General features: G+C 36.6%; 1 protein-coding gene across 7 annotated transcripts in view; it reads left to right on the forward strand.

Moving 5' to 3' along the window:
* Positions 1–24,717, forward strand: part of SCAF8 (SR-related CTD associated factor 8) — a 196,032-nt gene that overhangs the window by 81,180 nt on the left and 90,135 nt on the right. For 4 of the 7 annotated variants that reach the window (XR_014148013.1, XR_014148012.1, XM_031035657.2 and 1 more), the window contains one exon: positions 917–2,384. Coding sequence is in view for 5 of the 7 variants with exons in the window: in XM_031035657.2 (XP_030891517.1) it covers positions 917–2,370 (1,454 nt within the window). In the remaining 2 variants the exon portion in view is untranslated. Of the gene's footprint in view, positions 1–916; positions 3,040–24,717 lie in introns of those variants that run through there. The other 3 variants (XM_006740365.3, XM_006740364.3, XM_031035656.2) reach the window with 1 other exon arrangement.

A 24,717-nucleotide genomic window follows, 5' to 3' on the forward strand; every position in this document is an offset into this window, starting at 1 on the left:
TCGCAGGAAACAAACTGAGTGTTGTTGGAGTGGGGGGTGGGGTGGGAGGGATGGGGTGACTGGGTGATAGACACTGGGGAGGGTATGTGCTCTGGTAAGCGCTGTGAATTGTGCAGGACTGTTGAATCTCAGATCTGTACCTCTGAAACAAATAATGCAATATATGTTAAGAAAAAAAAGAAGAAGAAGATGATAGCAGGAGGGGAAGAATGAAGCGGGGGAAATCGGGAGGGGTAGACGAACCATGAGAGATGATGGACTCTGAAAAACAAACTGAGGGTTCTAGAGGGGAGGGGGTGGGAGGATGGGTTAGCCTGGTGGTGGGTATTGAGGAGGGCACGTTCTGCATGGAGCACTGGGTGTTAGGCACAAACAATGAATCATGGAACACTTCATCTAAAACTAATGATGTAATGTATGGTGATTAACATAAGAATAAAAAAAATAAAATACAGTTGCACAAAATATATATACTTAAAGAAAGATAAGAATGAGCAAGTATTAGGTATGAATAACTTTTACCCAGTATTCTCTACCTAGGTCTAAAAGATAAATATATTTGAAAGTAGCAAGTCCTGTTTTATGGCACCACTGTTAGTATATTAAAACTTGTTTGTACTTTAGAAACATCTTTGTTAAAGGTGGAGAATTCCTATAATACCTGACATTTTTCTTTAAATGTTCTGTGTAAAGATTTTTAAGTAACATCCCACTTATGTTTTAATATTTTAAATTTCACTGTGCATGGTATTTAATAATTTTAACTTTTGTTTAATATCTAATGTGTCTTGATTCTTCTGGCATACAAGTAGTTGATTAACTCTAGGCTAGCTAACTATAGCATTAGTAATGACAAATACAGTTTCCTTTTATACCAGAATGATTTTTTGTGTTATTTTTCCTCTTTCTGATTTAGTGATTCCAAATGATATTCCAAGTAGCCCTGCAATTTTAGGAGGACAGCCGCCAAATGTGACAAGCAATTCTGGAATTCTGGGAGTCCAAAGACCAAATGTGTCGAGTAATTCTGAAATTATTGGAATCCGGCCATCTAATGTTTCCAGTAGTTCTGGGATTATTGGAGCCCAGCCACCAAATATTCTAAATAACTCTGGAATTTTGGGACTACAGCCACCAACTGTGTCAAGTAGTTCTGGACTTTTGGGAGTGCTCCCCCCAAATATCCCTAATAATTCCGGACTTATAGGAGTACAGCCACCAAATGTTCCAAACGCCGCTGGACTTTTGGGGACACAACCACCAGCTGGGCCTCAGAACTTACCCCCTTTAAATCTCTCTAGTCAAAGGATGCCCACAATGCCAATGTTAGACATTCGTCCAGGACTAATACCACAGACACCTGGACCAAGATTCCCTTTAATACAGCCTGGAATTCCACCCCAAAGGGGAATCCCTCCCCCATCGGTACTTGATTCAGCTCTTCATCCGCCACCCCGTGGTCCTTTTCCTCCAGGAGATATTTTTAGTCAGCCAGAAAGACCTTTTCTAGTTCCTGGAAGACAAAGTGTAGACAATGTTACCAATCCAGAAAAAAGGATACCACTTGGGAATGATAACATTCAACAGGAAGGAGATAGAGATTACCGGTTTCCTCCCATTGAAGCCAGGGAAAGCATTAGTAGACCTCCCCCCGTGGATGTTAGGGATGTGGTTGGACGGCCTATAGATCCAAGAGAAGGTCCTGGAAGGCCTCCATTAGATGGTAGGGATCATTTTGGAAGACCTCCTGTCGATATTAGAGAGAATCTTGTGAGGCCAGGCATAGATCATCTTGGTCGAAGAGACCACTTTGGCTTTAATCCAGAGAAGCCCTGGGGGCATAGAGATTTTGATGAGAGAGAACATCGGGTTCTACCTGTCTATGGTGGTCCAAAAGGCTTACATGAAGAAAGAGGTAGATTTCGGTCTGGAAACTATCGATTTGATCCTAGAAGCGGTCCTTGGAACAGAGGATTTGGACAAGAAGTTCACAGAGATTTTGATGACCGCAGAAGACCCTGGGAGAGGCAAAGGGATAGGGATGACAGAGATTTTGATTTCTGCAGAGAAATTAATGGAAACCGTCTTGGACGAGATAGAATTCAAAACACCTGGGTCCCCCCTCCTCATCCTCGGGTTTTTGATTTTTTTGAAGGGGCCACTTCTCAACGAAAAGGTGATAACGTGCCTCAGGTTAATGGTGAAAATACTGAGAGACATGCCCAACCACCACCTTTACCAGTACAGAATGATCCTGAACTTTATGAAAAACTGACATCTTCAAGTGAAATAAACAAGGAGAAGAGTGACACAGTTGCTGATATAGAAAGTGAACCAGTGGTAGAAAGCACAGAAACTGAGGGGACATAATCATCGCTCAGTAGGTAAAAGATACCTTTTGTAAAGTTGTCATCTCTCTGTAATAGATTAATGGCTGACTGGACCATAGTTGTTCACTTTTGTCTGCCAGAATTAAGTTAATCTGATGTTCATGTTCACCTTTCTCTTAAAATAATTGTACAACTGACTTGTATAGACATTGTTCTTAATATGAACATGGTAGGTAAACATTTTTTTATTTTTCTGATAAAATATAAATGTTGCCCCCAGATTCTTTTAACTTCAAGGAAATGAATAACAGCTTGTCAGAGACTTCCTATGGAAGAAAGAATTTTTTAGATACTACCATTAGGTTGGATATGGTAATAGATATATTTCAAAATAGCAAGTGATGGTATATCTTATCCATATCTTTAGGCTGCTGCAGAATTTTAAGGTAATAGACAAAGCTGTGATATTTTATGCAAAGACTGGCTCTAGATATTTGAGGAGCACAATACAGAGATTTTAAAAAGTGATTTTGTAAAATCTACACTATGGTCTCTGTTTCTCCAAAGTAAGTGTTTGTGATTTGTTCCTCATACTGCAGTGAGTAAAAAAGAAAAAAGAAAAAAAAGAAAACAACATAAATATTAAAGTACGTTTCAATGTTGGGTGAATTTTGTTTTTAGATGCCAATAAAACTTACTTGTTTGATAACAGTGTTCTAGGAATTGTATTTTTTTAATCTACAAATTCTTAAAACCCTGGATCATTAGCAGCATGTGCTTATTAGTTGTTGCAGAAGTTTTTTATTACTCTTAACAACAATGAAGAACTGTGTGGTGGAAAAACATGTACTTTGATATAAAAATCATGCAGTCTCATTAGTATGTATGTAATATCTGTGTATATTTATTGTGTAAGTCATACGTAGATTCTTCTGTTTCTCTGTATGTCTATCTTCGTGTACATACAGAGAAAAATAGCGGATAGTTTAGATAATAAAATAGTCTTCAAAATCGGATAGAAAATTAGAGAAATTTGGCTGGTTGACAATGCTTATAGTCAAAACTCTTCTTAGCTTTTATGAAGGTAAAATAACTATTGTAAAGAAATGCATTGGCCGTTTGGCAATTCTATTTTAATGTAGTTAGGCATGAAACCAGAGTTAGCATGGAGCCAAAATTCACATGAATGCTTGCATTGCTTTGTTTCACATTATATTTGCTATTCTGCATAGATAGTGCTAGTACTAAAGTACTTGTTACTTGCCTGAAGTGGATTTCTTAATTGCACAGAATGTATAGAGGTGTTGGTGGATTTAAAAACATTATATATATCAGGAACAAAGCGTCCACCATGTGTTTTGTAGACTGTGGGTAACACTGTTCAGATTAGCCTCCAAGGTAAACTGAGTAGCAGAAAAATTGGGGATTAGTTTTCTATTTATTTATTTATTTTTGCTTTTAATTTTCATTTATTTGCTGTTTGTTTTTCCTTTGGGTTTTACATATATATACATATATATAAAACCATTGGTGGTTTTTTTCGTTCCTAATGAAGGCTTTTATTTGGTCCTATGAATAGACATTTTTGCTCCCTATGCATTCCCAACTATTCATCATTTGCTCTATTTCTCTAAAATTCTTAAGCTATGTTTGTCAAGCCTGCCCAAAGTAACGATAGAACACACCGGCTATTTAAAATTGGATTGTTTTTGCTTACCTCTTGATGATCTAAAGAGCTATAAGAGCTTTATGGATGGTTCCTGGCCAAAAAATCAAGTCATTTCTTCTTATAGGTTCTGAACAGAAATAGTACATTATTTGTTTTGTTACGTGAAGAAGTGGGTACTAGTGGAAACTGGGTGTTTATTTCTACAGTAATTCAGTCCAGTAATTTGAATTGGTTTCAGTCTTTTCCTTAGGAAAACAGGAAAAACTGTGACATTGGTACAGAGTATTAATGTTCAGGAATGATTAGCCTTGTCCTTAAGGAACTTATATTGACTGGGATTTCAAACTACTTTAGTTGCATTTACCATTATTAAAATTAAGTGACATTCACTTGGATTAAGTAGCAATAAAAATGTAAGACTTTTTAGTGACCTTTGATCCCAAGTTTTCTTTTTGTCACTGTTGGGCCTTCATGTGCAAACTTGAAAACAAAATATATACAAGTATTGCACTGCTTTGAAGATTCTGGTGGTGAAAGTTAACCTAATCAGTTGTCAGTAACTGTAGAATCCCATCTTGGGAGTGTGTGACACTCTGAAAATAGTTGAAAATAATTATGTGTACTTGTTCTCACTTTGTTCCTATTTGGTAGTATAGTATTTAAGTGAAAGGATATTATTCATCCTCATACTGAATTTCCAAAGTTGATACTTATGTTCACCATTTTTTTAAATAATGGAGAGAAGTTAATTATCTTTAAGTTCGACGCAAGACCTATCATGTTTTGATGCTTTTGATCCCAGTACTGTCACTAGAATGCTAGCCATTAGAAATATGCAAGGAGTAACCTAACCACTTTAATAAAATTCTTCAAAGTGCTGCAGGCAGTATCTATACATTAGCCACCAAATCAATAATGTTTTGATTTGTGATATGTTAGAGAATGATATGACTCTCTGAGGTATTTGTAGACTACAGTTTTAGTAGATAACTACTTTTTAAATTTTTTTTTGTCTTTAAACATTTCATTAAACATTGGCTTCTATTTATAGCATAAATATAATGTACTTTGACCATTTATATTGCAGTTAGCAATTTATCTTACAGCAAAGCAATCATTATTTGTAGCATATTATAGGTGGAATGCTAAATTTATTTCAGTACGTAGGATGGACAAATGCTTAGCATTGGAAAACGGAATAGTATAAAATTATTCACTTTAAAACTCTGAAAATGACTTCATGTAATATTTAATTGATAAAATTTGTTCATTATTTAAGCTCTTATATTACTAGAGTTTCTTTTGTCCTGATAATTTAGTTGCTTCATTAAATTTATTGGCCATTTTCACTCATATAAAAGATTATAGTTATGGAGCTACACATTTAAGGTTGTTTTGGGGGTGGGTCAGTTTTGTTACATTTGAAAAGAAAAAGTTACCTCTTTTAATTTGAAAAAGTATTTTTTTATAAACGAACACCTTAGTTCATCAGATCTAAGGTACCATTGATTGTGAGAACCATTCAGGAATAAAAAATGTTTCCAACATAACATGCCAGTGATTATAAGACCCATCCTAATTCAGAAATGTCAAAATGTAAAGTGTCTTAGAATCAAATATGGTATTCATTATGAATTTTATATATATAATCCCTTATTCATTAAGTCATTTAAAGAACATTTTGATGATGTTTTTTGTCATTGTATATATTTTAGATGGGCACAACTTTAAAGAAAAAGAAAATTTTAATATTCAATTAAAAATAATTTTGTTATACCTTATGTGCCTTTATTATCATTACTTTATCGGGTGCTATATTAATAAAATGTCTTAAGGGCTTTTAACTCTTTCAGAGAAAGAAAACATTAGCATTTTTCTCTTCAAATATTTTACATAATGTAGAAGAGGAGAAGCAAGTCCTTTATATTCATTTTTAAGATAGGTAAAATTAAAAACTAAATATTTGTAAATAGTCATAAATACTGCAGTGTGGCAGAGAATTATAAATGTTTCCTTAATTGAGGATGATGTGGTTTTATATAAAACATCTTTTAAACTATAAGTTTTAGGCACTAAAATTTTTGTTTTCCGCTTCTGAAGAAAAAAAGATTACTACTTTTTAATGGGAGATTTAAAAACAAGATACCTTGGTTTAGCCAAACTTTCTGGAACTAGAATTCAAAATTAATGGCCCAGATTATTTTCTTGAGTGGGGGGGGTTACTTTAAATAGGGGCATACATATTGAAAGCAATCTGAAATACACCGTGTCTGTGATTCTCAGCCAAGAAATGTATAACAGAATCACCTGCTGGGTCTATTTGGAAATATCAGGAGGTGGAGGGATGTCACCACAGACTGACTAATACAGAATTCCCTGGGGAGATACATATTTTTATACATATGTACACACACACACACACACACACACACACCCCTCCCTGGGTGTATATTTACTTTTTAGATTCCCACATACCACCACTTCAGATAATTTAAAACATGTAATACTTAATATACTGTGCACTTGAGATTCTTTAAAAAATTCCTTAAGTAAAATACTTTGGTGATATAAAAATTATTTGGAGTGTTTCAATAAAGTGTATAATTTGTGGCGGTTGGTGTTGGAGTATGAATAAAAACAGGGAAGTCATTATCACAGATGTTTTAAACTCATTAAAGCATTAAGCATTAATCTAAAAATGAATTAAAGCGAAGCGATGGAAAGCATATGAGATGGTTTTATAGGAAGTATTTTTGACTCAAGTGAAACTTTGTTATAGGATACCTCAAAGAAAAATTTACTCGATACCATGGAATTAAATGCTTTGATTATAGAAGGAGCCCTTTTGGGACAAAATTACGAGCATTAAATTTATCAAGGACTGGTAATGTTACTAGTAAGACTACTTAGATGTGGGTTGCACATCAAAAACTAATGCAGATCAGTGGCTTATTTTGCATGAGCTTTGCTCAGACATTTTTCTTCCCCTCTACTTCTCCCCTCTTTCAGGGTGGTTGTTTCATTCTGTATGTATACTTAGAATTACCCGGCCTTGTTCTAGTCGCGATATAGAACGAATATTCTAAGTAATTAAATTCCAATTCTAAGTAAATTGGAAACTATAGGTCAAGGAGTAGAATTGTGCTAACAGGCTAACTTTATATTGTTGTAGAAGTGTTAGGTGCTTTGGATAGTGGATGATCTGTAGTGAAGGAAGCAGAGGGAGCTCTTATGCACAGAGCTCACTAGATGGTAGAGAGTAAACTTGGAACTTGTGACTTTGAGCCAAGAATTAATGAGAACTAGATGAGTTTAATGAGTCTATTACATTTGTGTGGCAATGGCAGAATGTAGCACTTGGTTGACCTTTGTTGTTTGTCCCTCTCTAAACCTCCATGGGCAGCTATCACTATTTTGTCTTATTTGTCTTATTTTTCTGCCTTTCTCAGAATCCTCAAATTCTTCTCATCATAGCACTCCAGCCTCCTTTTTGACCCTTCACTTCAGGCAAGGACTATCAATTGGACAGAATTATGGTGAAAACAATCTGCTGCCCCTTGGCTTAGTGATTTCTAAGGTCATTTCTAGCATTTAAATACATTGAGTCTATGAAATAAATTTTCACTTCTGTAAAAAACCAGCTGAGGAAGCAGGAAGAACAAAGGGAAAGACTAACGACATTGGAACTTTTAAAGAGACCACAGATTTCATTACATTAGGTTTTCAAACCTGTCTTTAACATTTGCTAGATATATGTCTTTAGGCAAGTTACTGTATTTCTAAGCATCATTTCTTAACTAATCTGTAGGGTTACACTTTTTAAATTATTGATAATATTAGCTAATATTTAATGACACGTACTATGTGACAAGAACTGGGATAATTTTACTATGTATATAAGCCTCATGACAGTCTTGTAGTATTAATATTTTAATATCTATTTTACTAACAAGAAACCTGTCACAGATTTAAGCTATTTCCCAAGGTCACACAGCTTATAAATATTTGAGCAAAGATTGAAACCCAAGTTTATTACTTTCAAAAATTAGTGTGTACCACCTTCTAAAGTGCCAGACGTACATGGCAGAGGCTCACAAACTATTAATTCCTCTTCTGTTTAAAAGGCAAATAAATTTGTGCAGAAAAACAAACTTGAACCACCAATCAGTCTTATCCTTGTAGGGTAAGGCTGCATTTAAACACTAAATTGAACTTGTGTTTTCGCTATTACAAGTATATGTGGGACTATCTTCTTTTCCTATAGCTAAACAATCACTTCAGCTTCATTTTCTTAGATTCTGTTTTCAGGATTTGGGTTTTTCTTAAGGGTATACCATGATATAATGTTAACTTTCTTAATAACATGCTATTTTGGAGGCAAGTTTGTGTTGCATAGATATTAAATAAGATTTCTTTTTGATTACAGCTTTCCCCACAAATAAAATAAAATATCAAAACCTATTTATTTTTTAAAATGTTTTCATACATGTAAAGCAGAGCCAGTGATTGCTTGCAAATTTATATTTTAGGTTGTGGCTTTGGCAGCTCCTTTCTAAAATTCAGCATTTGTATACTGTATGTATAGTCCAAACTTAGTACTCAGTTTTCTTGTGTATAAAACTCCTATATTAGGAATATTCCATGGCTTGAATGAAGTTAAATATGTAAAACTGTCTTTACACATAGTAAGCATTCAGTGTTAGTCTTTATTCAACACTTGAATTCAAGTAGTTTTAGAGTCTAGCTCTGTTGTCTTTGGTGGCAGTGGATAATTTGCAGTGATTTTACTTTACTTGAATATATAATCTGATTCTAGGATTTCTTTCTCTTCAAGTCTTCTGTTAATATCACTAAACTTAGGTTCATATAAGGTTTAATCCATAGCATGTCATGGTGCTGGCCTCTGATCACCTTTTCCAGAGTCTTTGGAAAGAGGACTCTAAACATTGTGGCCATATTACTGGCTAATTCACATGTCAGGGGAACATGCTTATTATATTTGTGAGTTATACTTCTATTTCTACTAATCTTGTCAAAGGTAATTATTATTTTGCTTATGTTATTATTACATGAAATAAATTCCTGTATTTGAACAATGACTTTTTAATAACAGGAGTCTTGTGTTTATTACTGAACTTGGGTCAGTTTGCATATTAATAAGAATATTAGTAAATCAGAAGACTTGCATTGAATAAAATTAACCTTTGAAAGTATAAGGGATAAACTATTGTTTAAGAATTGATCTTTCTGTGGTAATTGAAATTACTTTGAACCTTTTTAAAAAGGAGAGGGTAGCATTTACCATATCAGGAAGTTCTGAAGAGCATGACATCTTAGATATTGTGGTCATACTGAGGATAAGGATTTAGAGATTTCTAAGTAGTTAAACCATCAGAACTTAATTTAGGACAGTGTTTTTTATAAATTTACTTAATGATATTTTAATTATAGCCCTCTGTTTTTATCATATTGTTTTCTGAATTGTTAGCCAAATGACCACAGGTTAAAATGCATTCTTATTACAGAGAGAGAAGAGCTTGGGGGTGGAGAGACTTAACATTTTTGGCCTCTGTGTTGTGGACATTGTACATAATTTATGTTCAGAAATACACTGGTAGGATTTGTTATCTCTCTCTCTTTTTTTTTTTACAAATGAAGCAAACCTCAAGTCCATGGTTACACAGGTTTTGTTTGCACAGGTGTTTGACCCCAGGTTTTGCTGACTTGACTTTAAAAGATGCTGTTTTGGAAAGGTAGATTTTAGTTCATGATCTATGTAATTAGTTTCCTGCTGTAACAACATTACCAAAAATCAGGGGGCTTAGAACAGCAGAAACTTACTATCTCACAGTTCCAGAGGCTAGAAGTTCGAATCTAAGTGTTGCCAAGAGCCATGCTGTCTCTCTGAAGGCTTTAGAGGAGAACCCTTCCTTTCCTCTTCCAAATTTCTGACAGTTCTCATCAGTCCTTGGTGTTTTTGACTTGTAGGTGCATCACTTCAATCTCTGCCTCTATTGTCAAATGACCAATGGTCTTCCATCGTGTGTCTTCATATCATCTCTCTGTGTATGTCTGTGTCTCAATTTTCCTCTTATAAGGACATCAGTTATATTGGACTGGGAACCCACCCTACTTCAGTATGATGTCATCTTAACTAATTAATCTGCAATGACCCTATTTCCAAATAAGGTCACATTCTGAGGTACTGGGAGTTAGGACTTCAACATACATTTTTGGAGGACACAATTCATACAACAGCCTGTGACTGAATTCTGTAACTATTTAAGATTTAAGTAAACAGACCTTGAGAATTTTAGAATACAGACAGTAGGAAAGGTAGTCGCATTTTAGAGTGACAAAACACATCTTTACAGAATTCCACTTTTAAATTACTTTGGTTGTTATAACAATCATATTTTAATCCCTAATACAAGTATTGCAAGCCATTAAACACAGTAGCACTGCCTAGCTTTTTAGATGGATTTGTAATGCCTGTAAACTAAAAGTTAATTTCTTTAGTAATAATTGAACTAAAAGAATTTGCAAAGAAAATCCAATACTATTAGTATTATATATACTATATATATATGATCTATTTACTGCGAATTACTCTTGCATTAAAGAAATTGACTTTAAAAAGTGGAGGTTTTTTAAAACTTTATTAAATACAGCCACCCTAAAAATTGCTGTGTGTCTTCCCATTTCATTTGTACTGTTTGTATCTTTTAAATAGTATTAACATTTCTGCTTTGTCTATTCAGTAACATTTTCCCTTAAGTGATATGACTATCACTTTGCCATTTCAGTGGGTTTTTAGAAATTAGTTTTTTATTTGCCAAATGACCAGTTTGTTCACTATTTTTATTTATCTAGTGTTAAAAACCTTAATACATTTCTCTATTTTTTCATAGAATTAGCCAGCAGAATTTGTATTTGATCAAGTAAAAACAACTTTGTGTTGACTGAAATCCAAGTTATATGAATATATAGGTCTTTACCAAATAGGTGTCCTAACAAAGGCCCCTATAACTTTACAGAAACTTGGACAATTCTCTTGATTTTTATTTGAAGAACACCAAAGCACTTAAAACACTGCCTGGCATTTCATACTACATAGGTATTCACTGTTGTAATTGTTAATAATGGCCAGTAGAGACTTTGGGACATGCAAATCAGCGTTGTGTTAATTACAAATAATTAAGAGACTATTTATACAGATCTGAATATTCAAAATGGGGGAGGAGAGGATAGGACAGGGAATGGAGTTTTGTATGGTTTTGGAGCTTTACAGGGCTTCTTAGGCTTTTTTTTTTTTTTTTTTTTAAACCTCCTCGACCTATGTTTGTCTGATGGATTAGGCTAGTGGCAATCATCCTACTGGCCCAAGTGGCTGGCCTGTCACGGAGAGATCAGGAAGAACAATTAGAACACTTCCTACCTCTGGTTGTTTAAATATGTCCAGATAGTAATAATTTAGTGGTTAAAAATAGTATTCCTGATTTTTTTTACTCAAAGTAGGAATTCAAGTTTTAAGAGTAGATTTTTTCCCATGGGACCTGAGAAAGGCTGACTTGGTTGAAATGAAAAATAGATCTACACTTCTCCCATGAATATATTCATGCTAAAAAACGTTCTTAGTCACTGAAAATAAACTAAATACTTCCTTAAATTGTGTCTGATTCAATCCATTGTATGGGAAACCACATTTAGAAAAATGATTTTCAAATTTGTTATTAGATCTCCCTATATGACAGAGAATTTGAAAAACATTTTATCCCAAAGTAAGTCTGTCAAAATTTTAGATCCAGGAGATTATCTATTTGGGGAGAGAAGTAGTTTAGTTAACTGTTGCCAATTCTGGAATCTCTAGTAATCCGTAGTAGGCAGTTTAAGAAGATATAGTAAGGATCTTGGCTCCACTGGCAATCACAAAATGCCACAGTAACTACAGTAACTAGTTATCTGTTCTTTCAAACGTGAAGCAGTAATTTTTTTTTTAATTAGAGCTTTATAAAAATAACAGACTCTTAGGTGATAATATAAAATTTAATTTTTACCTTGATATAGAAAGCTAATTTTGGAATGGGGCAGTCCCTTAAAATGTCACAGCTCTAATCTTTCTTTGCCACCTTGGTTATTTTATTTGTTGGACCAAAGCTATAGATGTAGGACTTCACATGGAAGGATCTAAGTACATAATACACCTGCCCCCAAATTCACAATTCAGAGCCTTTTATTTAAGCTGTGTATTTCAACTTGTCTTCATAGTATGACTTTTATACTCTGGGCAAGTAAAATCAGTAGTTCACATTTTAATGAGTGGTAGAGTAAGGTTGATTTCTAAATTAGTATTAGTTTTCAAAGGGTGAAGAAATGGCTCCCCTCACTCCAGAAGCATTTCTATTTAATAGTAAAAGTAGGAAATCTGGAAATGGTCATGAATGAAGGAAAAATTTTGATGGAGGGTTCACCTGAGAAACTAGGGGGATAAAGGCACTAGCCTTTAGATCTCATGAACCTCTAGCTAAGGGTTATAGACAAGGTTATGGCCTTGATTCTTTCTAAACCACTAAACATCAGATGGAAAGGATTTTAAGAGTTACAGGAATAGTGTAACCAGATCCTGAAAATAAGTCATGATATATAGGTTCAGAGAATTAAATGAGGCTGACACTTCGTGATTAGCCATTAAGTCCTTTGAAATATAATTTCCTCAGTTTTGCCAAAGAAATACTTTGCTACTTTTCCTTTCATTCTTGGCAGTTTAGATAGCCCTCCATTTCTTTTTGTAGCTCTAAGTGTCTTTTTGTCCCACGGGAAAAGAAAGTGATTATAGAACACTGGCTTGTTGGGTTTGTCATCAAATATCTACTCAGGCACCTTAAACAGAAACTTACTTGGGAAGGAAGTGGTTGAGCTGGGTTGATTTTTTTCTTGGTAAATATTTTTGTTGTTGTTCAGTGAGTAGTCTGACTTTATTTTTGTTTCTCTCTTGACTGTTCACCTTTTTAATTTGACATTTCAAATAGTTTCTAACCTAATACAGCTCATAATTGGAAATATATGCATATATGCACTCACATATTCACACACACACACACACACACCATATAATTTCTCCTCAGAGAACCTTCAGCAAATGTAGATTTTCTTTTGATCTTTTTGTGATGGCACTTGACTATGCTCTCAGGAAATCATACAATTTAAAACCAGTTTCTTTTCTTTCTCTGATTTGAGTCTCACATCTTCTTACCAAACTTGTATTTCTTTAGCAATTAGATCTTTAAAGCCTAATATTTTCTTATCAGGGCCTACTCAGTCTTCATTAGAAATATGACTCCTTTAAATGCTCTAGTAACCAGAAACTAATACTAAATGTATACTCCGTACTAAACATATTCTCAGAGAATGAGAGCAAGCAACAGAGCCACCTATATATAGTTTTTAAAGCATTAATTTTAGGGCACCTGGCTGGCTCAGTCAGAAGAGCATGTGACTCTTGATCTTGGGGTCGTCAGTTTGAGCCCCACTGTTGGGTGTAGAGATTACTTTAAAAAAAAAAAAAAAAGCCGTAATATTTCTGGCTAAAACAAAAAGTACTAGCACTAAATCATTTTTGATTGAACTTCTGATTTATTACAGCCTAACAATACTCATTTACCATCCAGTGCTCTTAATGTCATCAGTATTATGGTTCACCTTGTGAATTTGCTTCAGCTGCTCTCTTGGACCAGGTGAGTCCAAAGCTGCCAAAATTCAGTTGAAGCTGAACAGTACCTGAGAGAGGTGCCAGAGGTGTGCAGCAGTGGGGCGTGTGGCCCTGTTGGCCTTTGACCAGATGCTTTAAGTTCAAACAGAGACCTTTCTTCTTCTGTTTTCTCATTTTCCTTTATGGGCATACTCTTGGCAGTTCTAATTTATGAACCACTATTCTGAACTTTTTATCCAATTGATAAATTCAAAGTACTTTATTTCATTGAGCCAAGAAGCCTAGGATTGGTTCATGGGAATCAAGATGGAATGTTTGGCTTATCGTGCATTAAGAGTACATACTCGTAATGCCAAGCAGTAGACCTCTTGGAATGATAATCAAAAAACAACCAGAAAGCCAGACATTTCTCTGGTTTTGGAATTTAGCCCAGGAAAGAAAACCCCTCGGGTACTTCTGCTCAGACAGCCTGATGTACACCCTTGAGCCGTCTAGTAAGTGAGAATTAGTAGCATTCCCAATGCCTCTGTGCCACCATAATTATTCCTACAGTCTTCTGCTTGCTAAGCATAATCTGGAATTTACTTCTGTAACAGAACTGCCAAAGGCCTAGCACCCTTGCTTCTAGCTTTCTCATATCTTTCCGATCTTACAGCTTTCATCTGTAATTAAAAATCTTTGAAGCCATAGGAGAGGGACTCTCCGTATTTTAGGATGCCTTTTTAACTATAACTTGCCCAATAGAAAGAACCTGGAGCCTAAGGAGAGTTAACATTGTAATACCCATCAATAATGGAATCTGTTATGTTGTGCTACAGTACTCTAGTTGTTTGTTTTTTATTTAGAGCAAGGTTAAAAAATGTAGAAGGTGTACCAACATTTCCCTCCCCCGGATAGACACATACACTTTTACTGCAACTATGATGGATACCATTAATTAAGCCAGCCCACACTCTTTCTTTTTTTTTTTAAAGATTTTATTTATTTATTTGACAGAGAGACACAGCGAGAGAGGAAACAAGCAGGGGGAGTGGGAGAGGGAGAAGCAGGCTTCCCGCGGAGCAGAGAGCCTGATGCGGAGCTCGATCCCAGGACCCTGGGACCATGACCTGAGCCGAAGGCAGACGCTTAACGACTGAGCCACCCAGGCGCCCCGCCCACACTCTTTCTTGTTAAGTCCCAGATTTTCTACATTTCTCCAGGCAGCCAGTTATTAACAGATCTGAAACCTCTTCATCCTGGTCCTGAAGGATTTGACCATTTAAAATTGTATGCCTTTCTTAAGCAGCGATTCCAGTGTCTTCCACTCACTTGGCAGTGTACAGTTTTTCACTTCTTAAGGTGAGGTTCTGTGATGTTATTTTACACGAACACTTTAAGGATATTCTCCTGTCTTTGCCTTCACGGGCCCTGAGATACAGTCTCATCTTGCATAAATTAATTGTTTTATCCTGAATTCTTCAAGTATTTTTAAAACAAAAATAGGAGTACAGATAAAATTATTTCTTAGCTTTTAATTTTATAGATATCATAATACCCTAATTATATTTTGGCCTTATTTCAACTCTTTATAGGGAAAAGAATCCTCAATGGAGATGTTAAATGGAATCATTCTATCCTTTGCCATTTGTTTTACATTGACTTTAACCTTGTCAGTAAAACTGTTTTCAGTTATTATTAGAAACATGCTAAGACATGACCTTTGAACCCAGTTAATTTTTGCTTCAGATATTAAAGTTTTATTTTTAAAAAATTGTAAGGAGACAGTTACTGAATTACATTAGAGGAGGAGGTTTTATAAGGAAACAGAATTGAAAAGAACTCCGAGAATGGAATTGGGATTAGTATATTTGCATTATTTCCCAGAGAAATTAAAGCTATTGAGAGACCAATACAAAGATTGTTTAAGAAAGGAGCAGGAATTCAGATTTCTTTCTGAAATGAAAAGGTGAAGTTTTATATCAAGCTTTCATGCTTATGTAATCCAAGTATGTTAGAATAAAATAAGATTATGGGTGATCGTGGAAATCAGTGCATATGGCCTTGTTGACTTGTTTATATCAAGAAAAATAAAAGCAGTTTCAGAAATTTGTCCACTTTGGAACTTGACTGAACTCTGTCCTCTGAATTGATTGAAGTGTCTATTAATCTGATTTGCCTAATGTTAGGTTTGAAGTAATTTGGTTTAGTAACATGCAACCATACATAGATAGAGTTGTTTTTCTATGAGTAGCTTAAGACTTGAGCCAGATACTGAAATCCTTTGATTTGCTAAATATAATTGAATTGTATTATGTCTAGACTGCTCTTTAGCTATACTTACGTTCTCTTTCTTAATTTTTACGCTTCTTAGCATGTTTCCAAAGCACATGGAATTTCCATTTCTTTTGAGAGGAATAGACATAATCTAACAGCCTTTGGGATAACCTTGATTGCTGTATGAACAAGTTTTCCTTAAGTAAATTCTTTTACTTGCTTGGTTGTAATCCTAGATACCATTCTTAGACATTTTGCTTTCCTGGTTATATGCCTCTCCCATTCTCCACAGAATCATCCGAAAACTTTTCCACTCCCCATGAAACATGCCTATTTCCCTTCAGCAGAGGACCGTCCTCTTTCCCTACAGCTGGTAGGTGGGAGCCACTTTGTTTCAGCCAGCGTTCTCTAAGCTTACTTAAAATTACCTGGTCTCAGCCTCTAGACCATTCGTTCTCAATTTCCCCTCTTTTTCCCAGGAGACGTTTAGCAAGATCTGGAGACATTTTTGGTTATCATAACTGGGATAGGGTTGGGAGTACTACTGGTAGCCAGTGAGTATTAGGAGCAGGGATGCTGTTAAACAACCTATAACGCATGGGGGACCCCGCCCCCATGACAGTTCTCTCCAAATGGCAAAAGCGCTGGGGCTGAGAAACCTTACTGTAATCTTAGGACTCCTAAGGCAAGTGTCACTCCTTACCTCTTTGCTGTATTCCTAACCTTTCCCTCTTCACTTACCCCAAGTTTTCCTATTAATGTGCTCGTCTCTCACACTTAGAAAAGTAAGTGTGCCCTTGACCTTTTGTTCTTTTCTAGTTGCTGGTCTCGTTTTTCTGTTATAGAAAGATCTTTGGAAAGAGTGTTTAATTTGTCTCAATTTCTTTTTTTTTTTTTTTAAGATTTTATTTAGAGAGCAAGCATGCATGTGGGGGGGGAGGGGAGGGGAGGGGCAGAGGGAGAGAGAATCTCAAGCAGCCTCCGCACTGAGCATGGAGCCAGACACAGGCTCCATCTCACGACCCTGAGATTATGACCTGAGCTGAAACCAAGAGCTGGATGCTTAACTGACTGAGCCACCCAGGTGCCCCATTTGTCTCAATTTCTTCGTCCTTTTATTCCTCAGTGCACTGTAGTCTGCTTTTGACCTCACCAATCCACTGAAGTTGTTCTTTCTAAAGTCCTCACTGACGTGCTGGACGCTGATCTGTTTACTTTTTCCTGGTGTCCTATTGATCTCTACGTAAACAGCGTGTTTCAGCAATTTGATAGAATCTGCAGCTCCAGAGTGCTTTCCTGCTTGTTTTGCTGTTTCTTCTGTCTGAGGTGGGATCTTCTTCTTCTCCACTGTGTAGACTCCTATTTATCTTCAAGACTCAGGGCAAGAGCTGCATCTTTAACCTTTTCTGCTCTCCCCTGGAAAAGTAGCCATTCTCTTCTCACTGCATATCTGTATTATAGTACTTTGTGGTTATAATGCAATTACTTGCTGACATGTTTGTTCTTCAGAGGCTGAGATCAGATCTTATATATGCTCCTGGTGAAGTGCCTGAATCAATACACACTTAGTAAAAATTTATTTATTTGAGAGACAGTACGTGCATGCATGCCCATGGCAGGGGGAGAGGGGGAGAGAGAGAGAGAATCCCAAGCAGACTCCATGCTGAGCTCAGGGCCCAACTCGGGGCTCAGTCTCATGACCATGAGATCATGACCTGAACCGAAACCAAGATTTGGTCACCCAACCAACTGTACCACCCAGGTGCCATTTTAATACAAATTTTTTTTTCTTTTTTTTTTTTTTTTGAGAGAGAGCATGTGTGAACGGGAGCAGGGGAAGGGGCAGAGGGAGAAGGAGAGGGAGAAAGAAAATCTTAAGCAGGCTCCAAGCCCAGCACGGAGCCCAATACAGGGCTTGAACTCACGACCCTGAGATCAAGACCTGAGCTGAAACCAAGAGTCACATGCTTAACCAACTGAGCCACCCAGGCACCCCAAGAATTTTAAAAAAATTTTAAAGAGTAAATAAACATTAAAAAGAAATCCAAAGAGTCCAGAAAGATCTCTGAGATCTGGAAAAATGTATCATTAGCAACACAAAGCCTTAGACTACACAGGTTCAGCATCATACTTGGAAGCTTGTTAGAAATTCAGAGTCTCAGGCTCCATCTCAGACCTACTGAATCAAGATCTGCATTTTTAAAAGCTCCTCTGGTAATTTGTAGGAATTACAAACTTTAAGAAACAGGGCTCCAGTTCATTTCTTTTTTCCCCCAACAAATGTGGGTTTTCCATATGTTCAAATGGAATACATACAGTACTTTTGATGTTTGTAAAGATTAGAAAAAGTACTTTTTTTCTTTTTTTAAAGATTTTATTTATATATCAGAAAGAGAGAGAGAGCTCAAGCAGAGTAGCAGGCAGAGGGAGAAGCAGGCTCCCTGCTGAACAAGGAGCCAGACGCGGGACTCGATCCCAGGACCCTGGGATCATGACCTGAGCCGAAGGCAGATGCTTAACCAACTGAACCACCCAGGCATCCCGAATAAGTACTTTCATAATTATATTTCTCTTTTTTTTTTTTTTAAAGATTTTATTTATTTATTTGACAGAGAGATAGCGAGAGCAGGAACAGAAGCAAGGGGAGTGGGAGAGGGAGAAGCAGGCTTCCCGTGGAGCAGGGAGCCCGATGTGGGACTCGATCCCAGGACCCTGGGACCATGACCTGAGCCGAAGGCAGACGCTTAACGACTGAGCAACCCAGGCGCCCCATAATTATATTTCTCTTAAGACAGCAGTTAGCAGAAGCCCTATAGGATACTTATTTCTAACGAGGAAGGGGAGATCATTTTTTTAACTAGAAGTGCTTTTTGGTATATTTAAGAGTTTTATTTGATACCACCTCTGATAATGTTTGTAACAAGAGCTTTGAGTGCATTTCTCATGTGAATATTATTTGTAGATTAAATTTCATTAAATCTTGGAATAGGTGCTATGAATTTGGATTAAGGAGATAAATGTGTGTAGACTTCTTTTAGTCCTTTCTGATTTGGAGGCAGAGGTCCTACTTTACCAGGAGATATTGGCATTGTGCCTGGATGGAGTGAATATAATTTAATAAAGTATGAAAGGCTTAAAAAAAAAGTCATTGAAAAATTAGATGTAAAAATTGGAAACTATCAAGGCTTTGTTATTTAAAAGTTACTATAAGCAGTATAACATAGCTGTGCTTTTAAGATGAACATATAATGGTGAATGCTGTTATATGGTATAACATTTGTGTATTAAATACAGGGTTTCAGTTGTACTATTAAAATTTCTATAGCATAATTTCTAAAGATACAGGAAATCTGGGGGTTTTTTTGGTTAATGGGTCTGAAAAAAATGACAGCTCAAAGTGAAGTGTTTTGATCAGACATTTAATGTTCCAAGTTTCTTGGCAAATTCTTTGAAACAGTTTAAAGAAGTGTTTGTTTGCTTGTTTGTTTAAAGTAGGCTCCATACCCAGTGTGGAGCCCAACATGGGGCCTGAACTCATGACCCTGAGATCAAGACCTGAGCTGAGAGCAAGAGTCAGATGCTTCACCAACCACGCCAGTCAGGCGTCCCTTATTTATTTATTTATTTATTTATTTATTTATTTAGTAAACTCTACACCCAATGTGGACTCAAACTCATGACCCTGAGATCAGGAGTTGCATGATTTACTGCTTTACTGACTGAGCCAGCCAGGTGCCCCAAAGAAGTTTTATTTTATTTTATTTATTTTATTCTATTTTTAAGATTTTATTTATTTAACAGAGAGAGGAAGGGGGAAAGAGAGAGAGCACAAGCAGGGGGAGTGGGAGAAGGAGAAGCAGGCTTCCCGCTGAACAGGGAGCCTGACGTGGGGCTCGATTCCAGGACCCTGGGATCATGACCTGAGCTGAAGGCAGACGCTTAACCGACTGAGCCATGCAGGCGCCCCAGGAAGCTTATTTTAAATGCTAAACTTTAAACTTGATTCTAAAATTCAAATACAAATGATTCAGGGGTGAGAGTTGGAGAAAGCATGTTATCCCATGGGTTTATTATCTTTGGAATGGAGAAACAAATTCACAGTAAATTCAGCAAATACTTATTGAAGAATATGTATACTTAGTACTTTGATAGGTAAAAGTTGGTAGTAGTAGGTGATTGGGAAAGATGGTAGGACTGACAATGCAGCCCTTGACTTCAAGGAGTTTACCTTTCAAATGGGAGCCAAACTATACATCAGTATAATTTGTGAACAACTGCAGCAGAAGGATATTCAGAATACACTGGAACATAGAGAAAGGGCACTAGTTGTTAGATTGCAGTTAGAAGTTGCTTTTTTTTTGGAGAGAGAGAATGAGGGTTAGGGAAGGACTGAAAAAGGGCGAGAATCTCAAGTAGACTCCACGCCCAGCGCTGACCCCAACTCAGGACTCGATCCCACAGCCCTGAGATAGTGATCTGAGCTGAAATCAAGAGCCAGACATTTAACCGACTGAGCCACCCAGGCGCCCCAAAAGTTGCATTTTTATTTAAGCAAATTAATTCCCTAAGTCTCAATATCCTTATCTATAAAACGAAGATAAATACATCTATCTGGAAGGCTTGTTTTGAGGATTAAATGAGAAAACTGTTTTGTACAGTGCTGTGTGCAATACCCAGACTGATTAACAGATGTTAGCTGCTGCTCCTGGTGGCCGTTACTGTGTAACTGCAGAGAGCCCTTCCTTCTAGCGTAGTGCTTGCTGCCTCCTGTCGTCTTTTTCTTCTTATATCCATAGCCCTAGCACAAGGATTTGAAGGAGGGTCTCTCAGATCTTAGAGGTCAAATCTAGATTTCTTTGGAAGTTTATTTTCTCTTATCGCTGCCCTCTCAGTATGAATAACCCAGGTCTCTTTCTTTTTTTTGGAAGTTTCCAGAACATTATGGTGTGGCCCTGTTACAGGATGTTGCCTCTCATCATTCGGCACCTGCATCGTCCTGTAAGGACCTCCTTAGTCACATGTGACTATTTCACTGTATTAAAAATTAAAAACTCAGGGGGCACCTGACCAGCTCAGTCAGAAGAGCATGTGACTCTTGATCTCAGCATTGTGAGTACGAATCCCTCATGGGGTATAGAGATTACTTAAATAAGTAAAACTTTAAAAAAAAATAAAAAATTCACTTTCTTGGGGCGCCTGACTGGCTCAGTCAGGAGAGCATTCAGCTCTTGACTTCGGAGCTGTGAGTTCAAGCCCCACTTTAGGCATAGAGTTTACTTAAAAGGAAAAAAAAACTCAGTTTCTCAGTCACACTACTTACACTTAAATGCTCAGTAGCTGCATGTGGCTCTGGCTACCAAATTGGACGGCATAGATGTGGGACATTTCCACAAAGTTCTCCTTTCTAGCACTGTTGTAGAACAGCGACTGCTGTTAGTGTAAGACCCAGGAAGTGGGCTGTTTACCTTATTAGCAGTTTTATGATTCAAAATCCTGGGTGACTCGGTTGATTGCGTGTTTGCCTTCAGCTCGGGTCATGATCTCGGGGTCCTGGGATCGAGCCTCGTGTCGGGCTCCCTGCTCCACGGGGAGCCTGCTTCTGCTTGTCCCTCTCCCTCTGCCGCTCCCTCTGCTTGTGCACTATGGCTCTCTCTCTCTCTCTCAAATAAATAAATCTTTAAAAAAAATCCTCTCTCCCTCACTATATTAAATTAAAAAAAAAAAAGCCTATCACCTTTGGTTATTTTTCCATTAAAGAGTTAAAATGAGGGCTCCTGGGGCGTCTGGGTGGCTCAGTCGTTGAGCGTCTGCCTTCGGCTCAGGTCATGATCCCAGGGTCCCGGGATCGAGTCCCACATCGGGCTCCCTGCTCCGCGGGAAGCCTGCTTCTCCCTCTCCCACTCCCCCTGCTTGTGTTCCCTCTCTCACTGTCTCTCTCTCTGTTGAAAAATAAATAAAATCTTTAAAAAAAAAAAAAAAATGAAGGCTCCTGGCTGGCTCAGTCATAAAACAAGGGATTCTTGATCTTGGGGTCATGAGTTCGAGCCTTACACTGGGCATAGAGCTTACTTAAAAGAGTTAAAATGCTTGAACAGTTTTGATTCTTATTTTTATAAGTATATAAACTTTGTATTGGTAATTTAATTATCATCTTAAGAGTTTTATTAAAACATCTTGAGCTTTCAAATAAAATTCAATAAAGTTTTAAAACGTTTTTAAGCAGACATCTTTAAGATGTTGTTTATGACTAAAGATAACAGTGTTTGATGAGATTAAACATATTAACAGACTGCTTTAATCTCTTCTTCAGTCTTTCATAGCTTTTATTTGCCATTTGTTTTTTCTGAGCAATGCAGCCTGTGTTTTCCAAATACAGACTGTTCATTTAGGGAGCTCTGTACCACAGCTGCCATTTACATCTACATTATTACTTACGGCAAAAAAACAAGCATGCTGACAGATAATTTTGAATGAACCAGCAAAAGAAAAAAGACCAAAAACATTCTGCACAGACTGCTGCTGGCAAATTTACAGTGAGTGGAAGTGTTCAGTTATTCCAGATGAGTTTGCCAAGAGCCTGTCTGTGATTCATCCCTGCAGTGTCCTCATGCGTGCCTATCAGGATCTTCCCAAAGAGACCTTTTATTATTATTTTTTAAAATTCTATAGCCCTAAAAATGATGTTATTTTCTGACTTGTTGCAATAAAAAGAAATCACATTTACAGTTATGTAAGTAAATACTAAATTTATTTTCATAATATAAAGATTCTTACCGTGGTACCCTTTTCAATTACTGTATACTTTATGATTTGCATTCATATTGTCTATAATACATAGAAATATCATTATAGTTAGTAATTATTCTTAAGATTGGGAATCAAATCAGAGTTGAATAGAAAGGGAATAATCCTCTTATGTTTTTAAAAACAACTTGTATTTAGAGTTTGAAAACACCATAGAGATCATTGGCTATATTTTTACACAAGACAAAACTTAGACTATGACTTACTCATGGTGATGGACCTAGGTAGCAGTTTTTAAAAATATATATATTCTTTCCTTCATATAATAATGTTTGTATATATTTCACATAGTATTTATAGTTTATACATCTCCACAGAAGTTCAATGAACAGCGGCGCCTGGGTGGCTCAGTCGGTTAAACATCTGCCTTCGGCTGAGGTCCTGATCCCGGGGTCCTGGGATTGAGCACCACATCAGGCTCCCTGCTCATCGGGGAGTCTGCTTCTCCCTCTCCCTCTGCCCTTCTTCCGCCCTCCTCCCCCCGCTCGTGCATTCTCTCAAATGAATAAATAAAATCTTAAAAAAAAAAAGGTAACGCAAGGTACTCAGACATGCTACAATATGGTTGAACCTGGAAAGTATTATGCTAAAAGAAGCCAGACATAAAAGACCACATATTGTATGCCTTATTTATATGAAATGTTCAGAATAGGCAAATCAATAGAGACAGAAAGTGGATGAGTGGTTTCCAGGAACTGAGGGGAAGGTGAGATGGAGAGTGGCTGCTGATGGGGACACAGTTTCTTTTCGGGTGATGAAATTGTTCTGAAATTAGATAGTGGTGATGATTATGCCACTTTGTGAAAATGCTTAAAACTATTGAATTTGAATTGTATACTTGGAAAGGTGAATGCTATGGTATGTGAATTAGTCCTCAATGAGAAAACAAAAACCAATAATGCATTTCAACCCCTTAGCATAATTAGCTCCCTGTAAAGATTAGCTCCTACTGCTGTTAGGGCCCATTTGTGAATTTTAAGAAAATAATGCCTAAAATCTAGGAAGTGTGATATTTCGTATTTTATTTCACTGCCTGAAATACAAGTGGTTTAACCACTAATAGCTTATTTTAGTTATCTTTGTCATCAGTGGCAGTGTTTATGATGTAAAAAAGATATTTGCCAACACTAGTTTCCAAATTCAGATGTTAACTATAGCAGTCTTTTTGCAGGAAAGAATCCCACGTTTTAGTCAGTATTGCAATATCCTTTCAACAGTTTTCTTAATATAAAAATAAGTGCCATTAAAATGGTAAATTTTATGTCATATATATTTTACCACAATTTAAAAGATAATAATTGGGGTGCCTGGGTGGCTCAGTCGTTAAGCGTCTGCCTTCGGCTCAGGTCATGATCCCAGGGTCCTGGGATCGAGCCCCACATCAGGCTCCCTGCTCCGCGGGAAGCCTGCTTCTTCCTCTCCCACTCCCCCTGCTTGTGTTCCCTCTCTTGCTGTGTCTCTTTCTGTCAAATAAATAAATAAAATCTTTAAAAGATAATAATTAAACACTAAATCTAAAGAAAGTTGTTCATCCTGAGGTAGTCTCTGTTTGCCATGTTATAGTCTTTTTTTATTAATTCAGGTAATCACAGAGATAAAAATCTTTAATGGTGGCAGATTATGTGTATATTCAGTTTGGAGCTTTTAAATCATTAACAACTAACATTTCATGTTCATATATACCAGGTGCTGAATAGGACACACAGGAAATATATTCCGTACCTGAAATTTGTCTCAAAATGTTAGTATAATAAAAGATTCAGTGATTTTTGTTTTGGGGGGAAAGTGATGCGTCAGCTTCTCATTTCAGCTATAATATCAGTGTCAGTAACTTACACAAATAGAAAACTCTAAGTCTCAGAATCTATAATAAAGAGGTACTATAGATGTAATGCTGGTAGCAGAAAAAAAAATCCATAGTTTCAGGGACACTTAAGACATGAGAAATA

This window comes from Leptonychotes weddellii, chromosome 8 (genome assembly GCF_054177405.1).
Source record: "Leptonychotes weddellii isolate Sample4059 chromosome 8, ASM5417740v2, whole genome shotgun sequence".
NCBI lineage: Eukaryota > Metazoa > Chordata > Mammalia > Carnivora > Phocidae > Leptonychotes > Leptonychotes weddellii.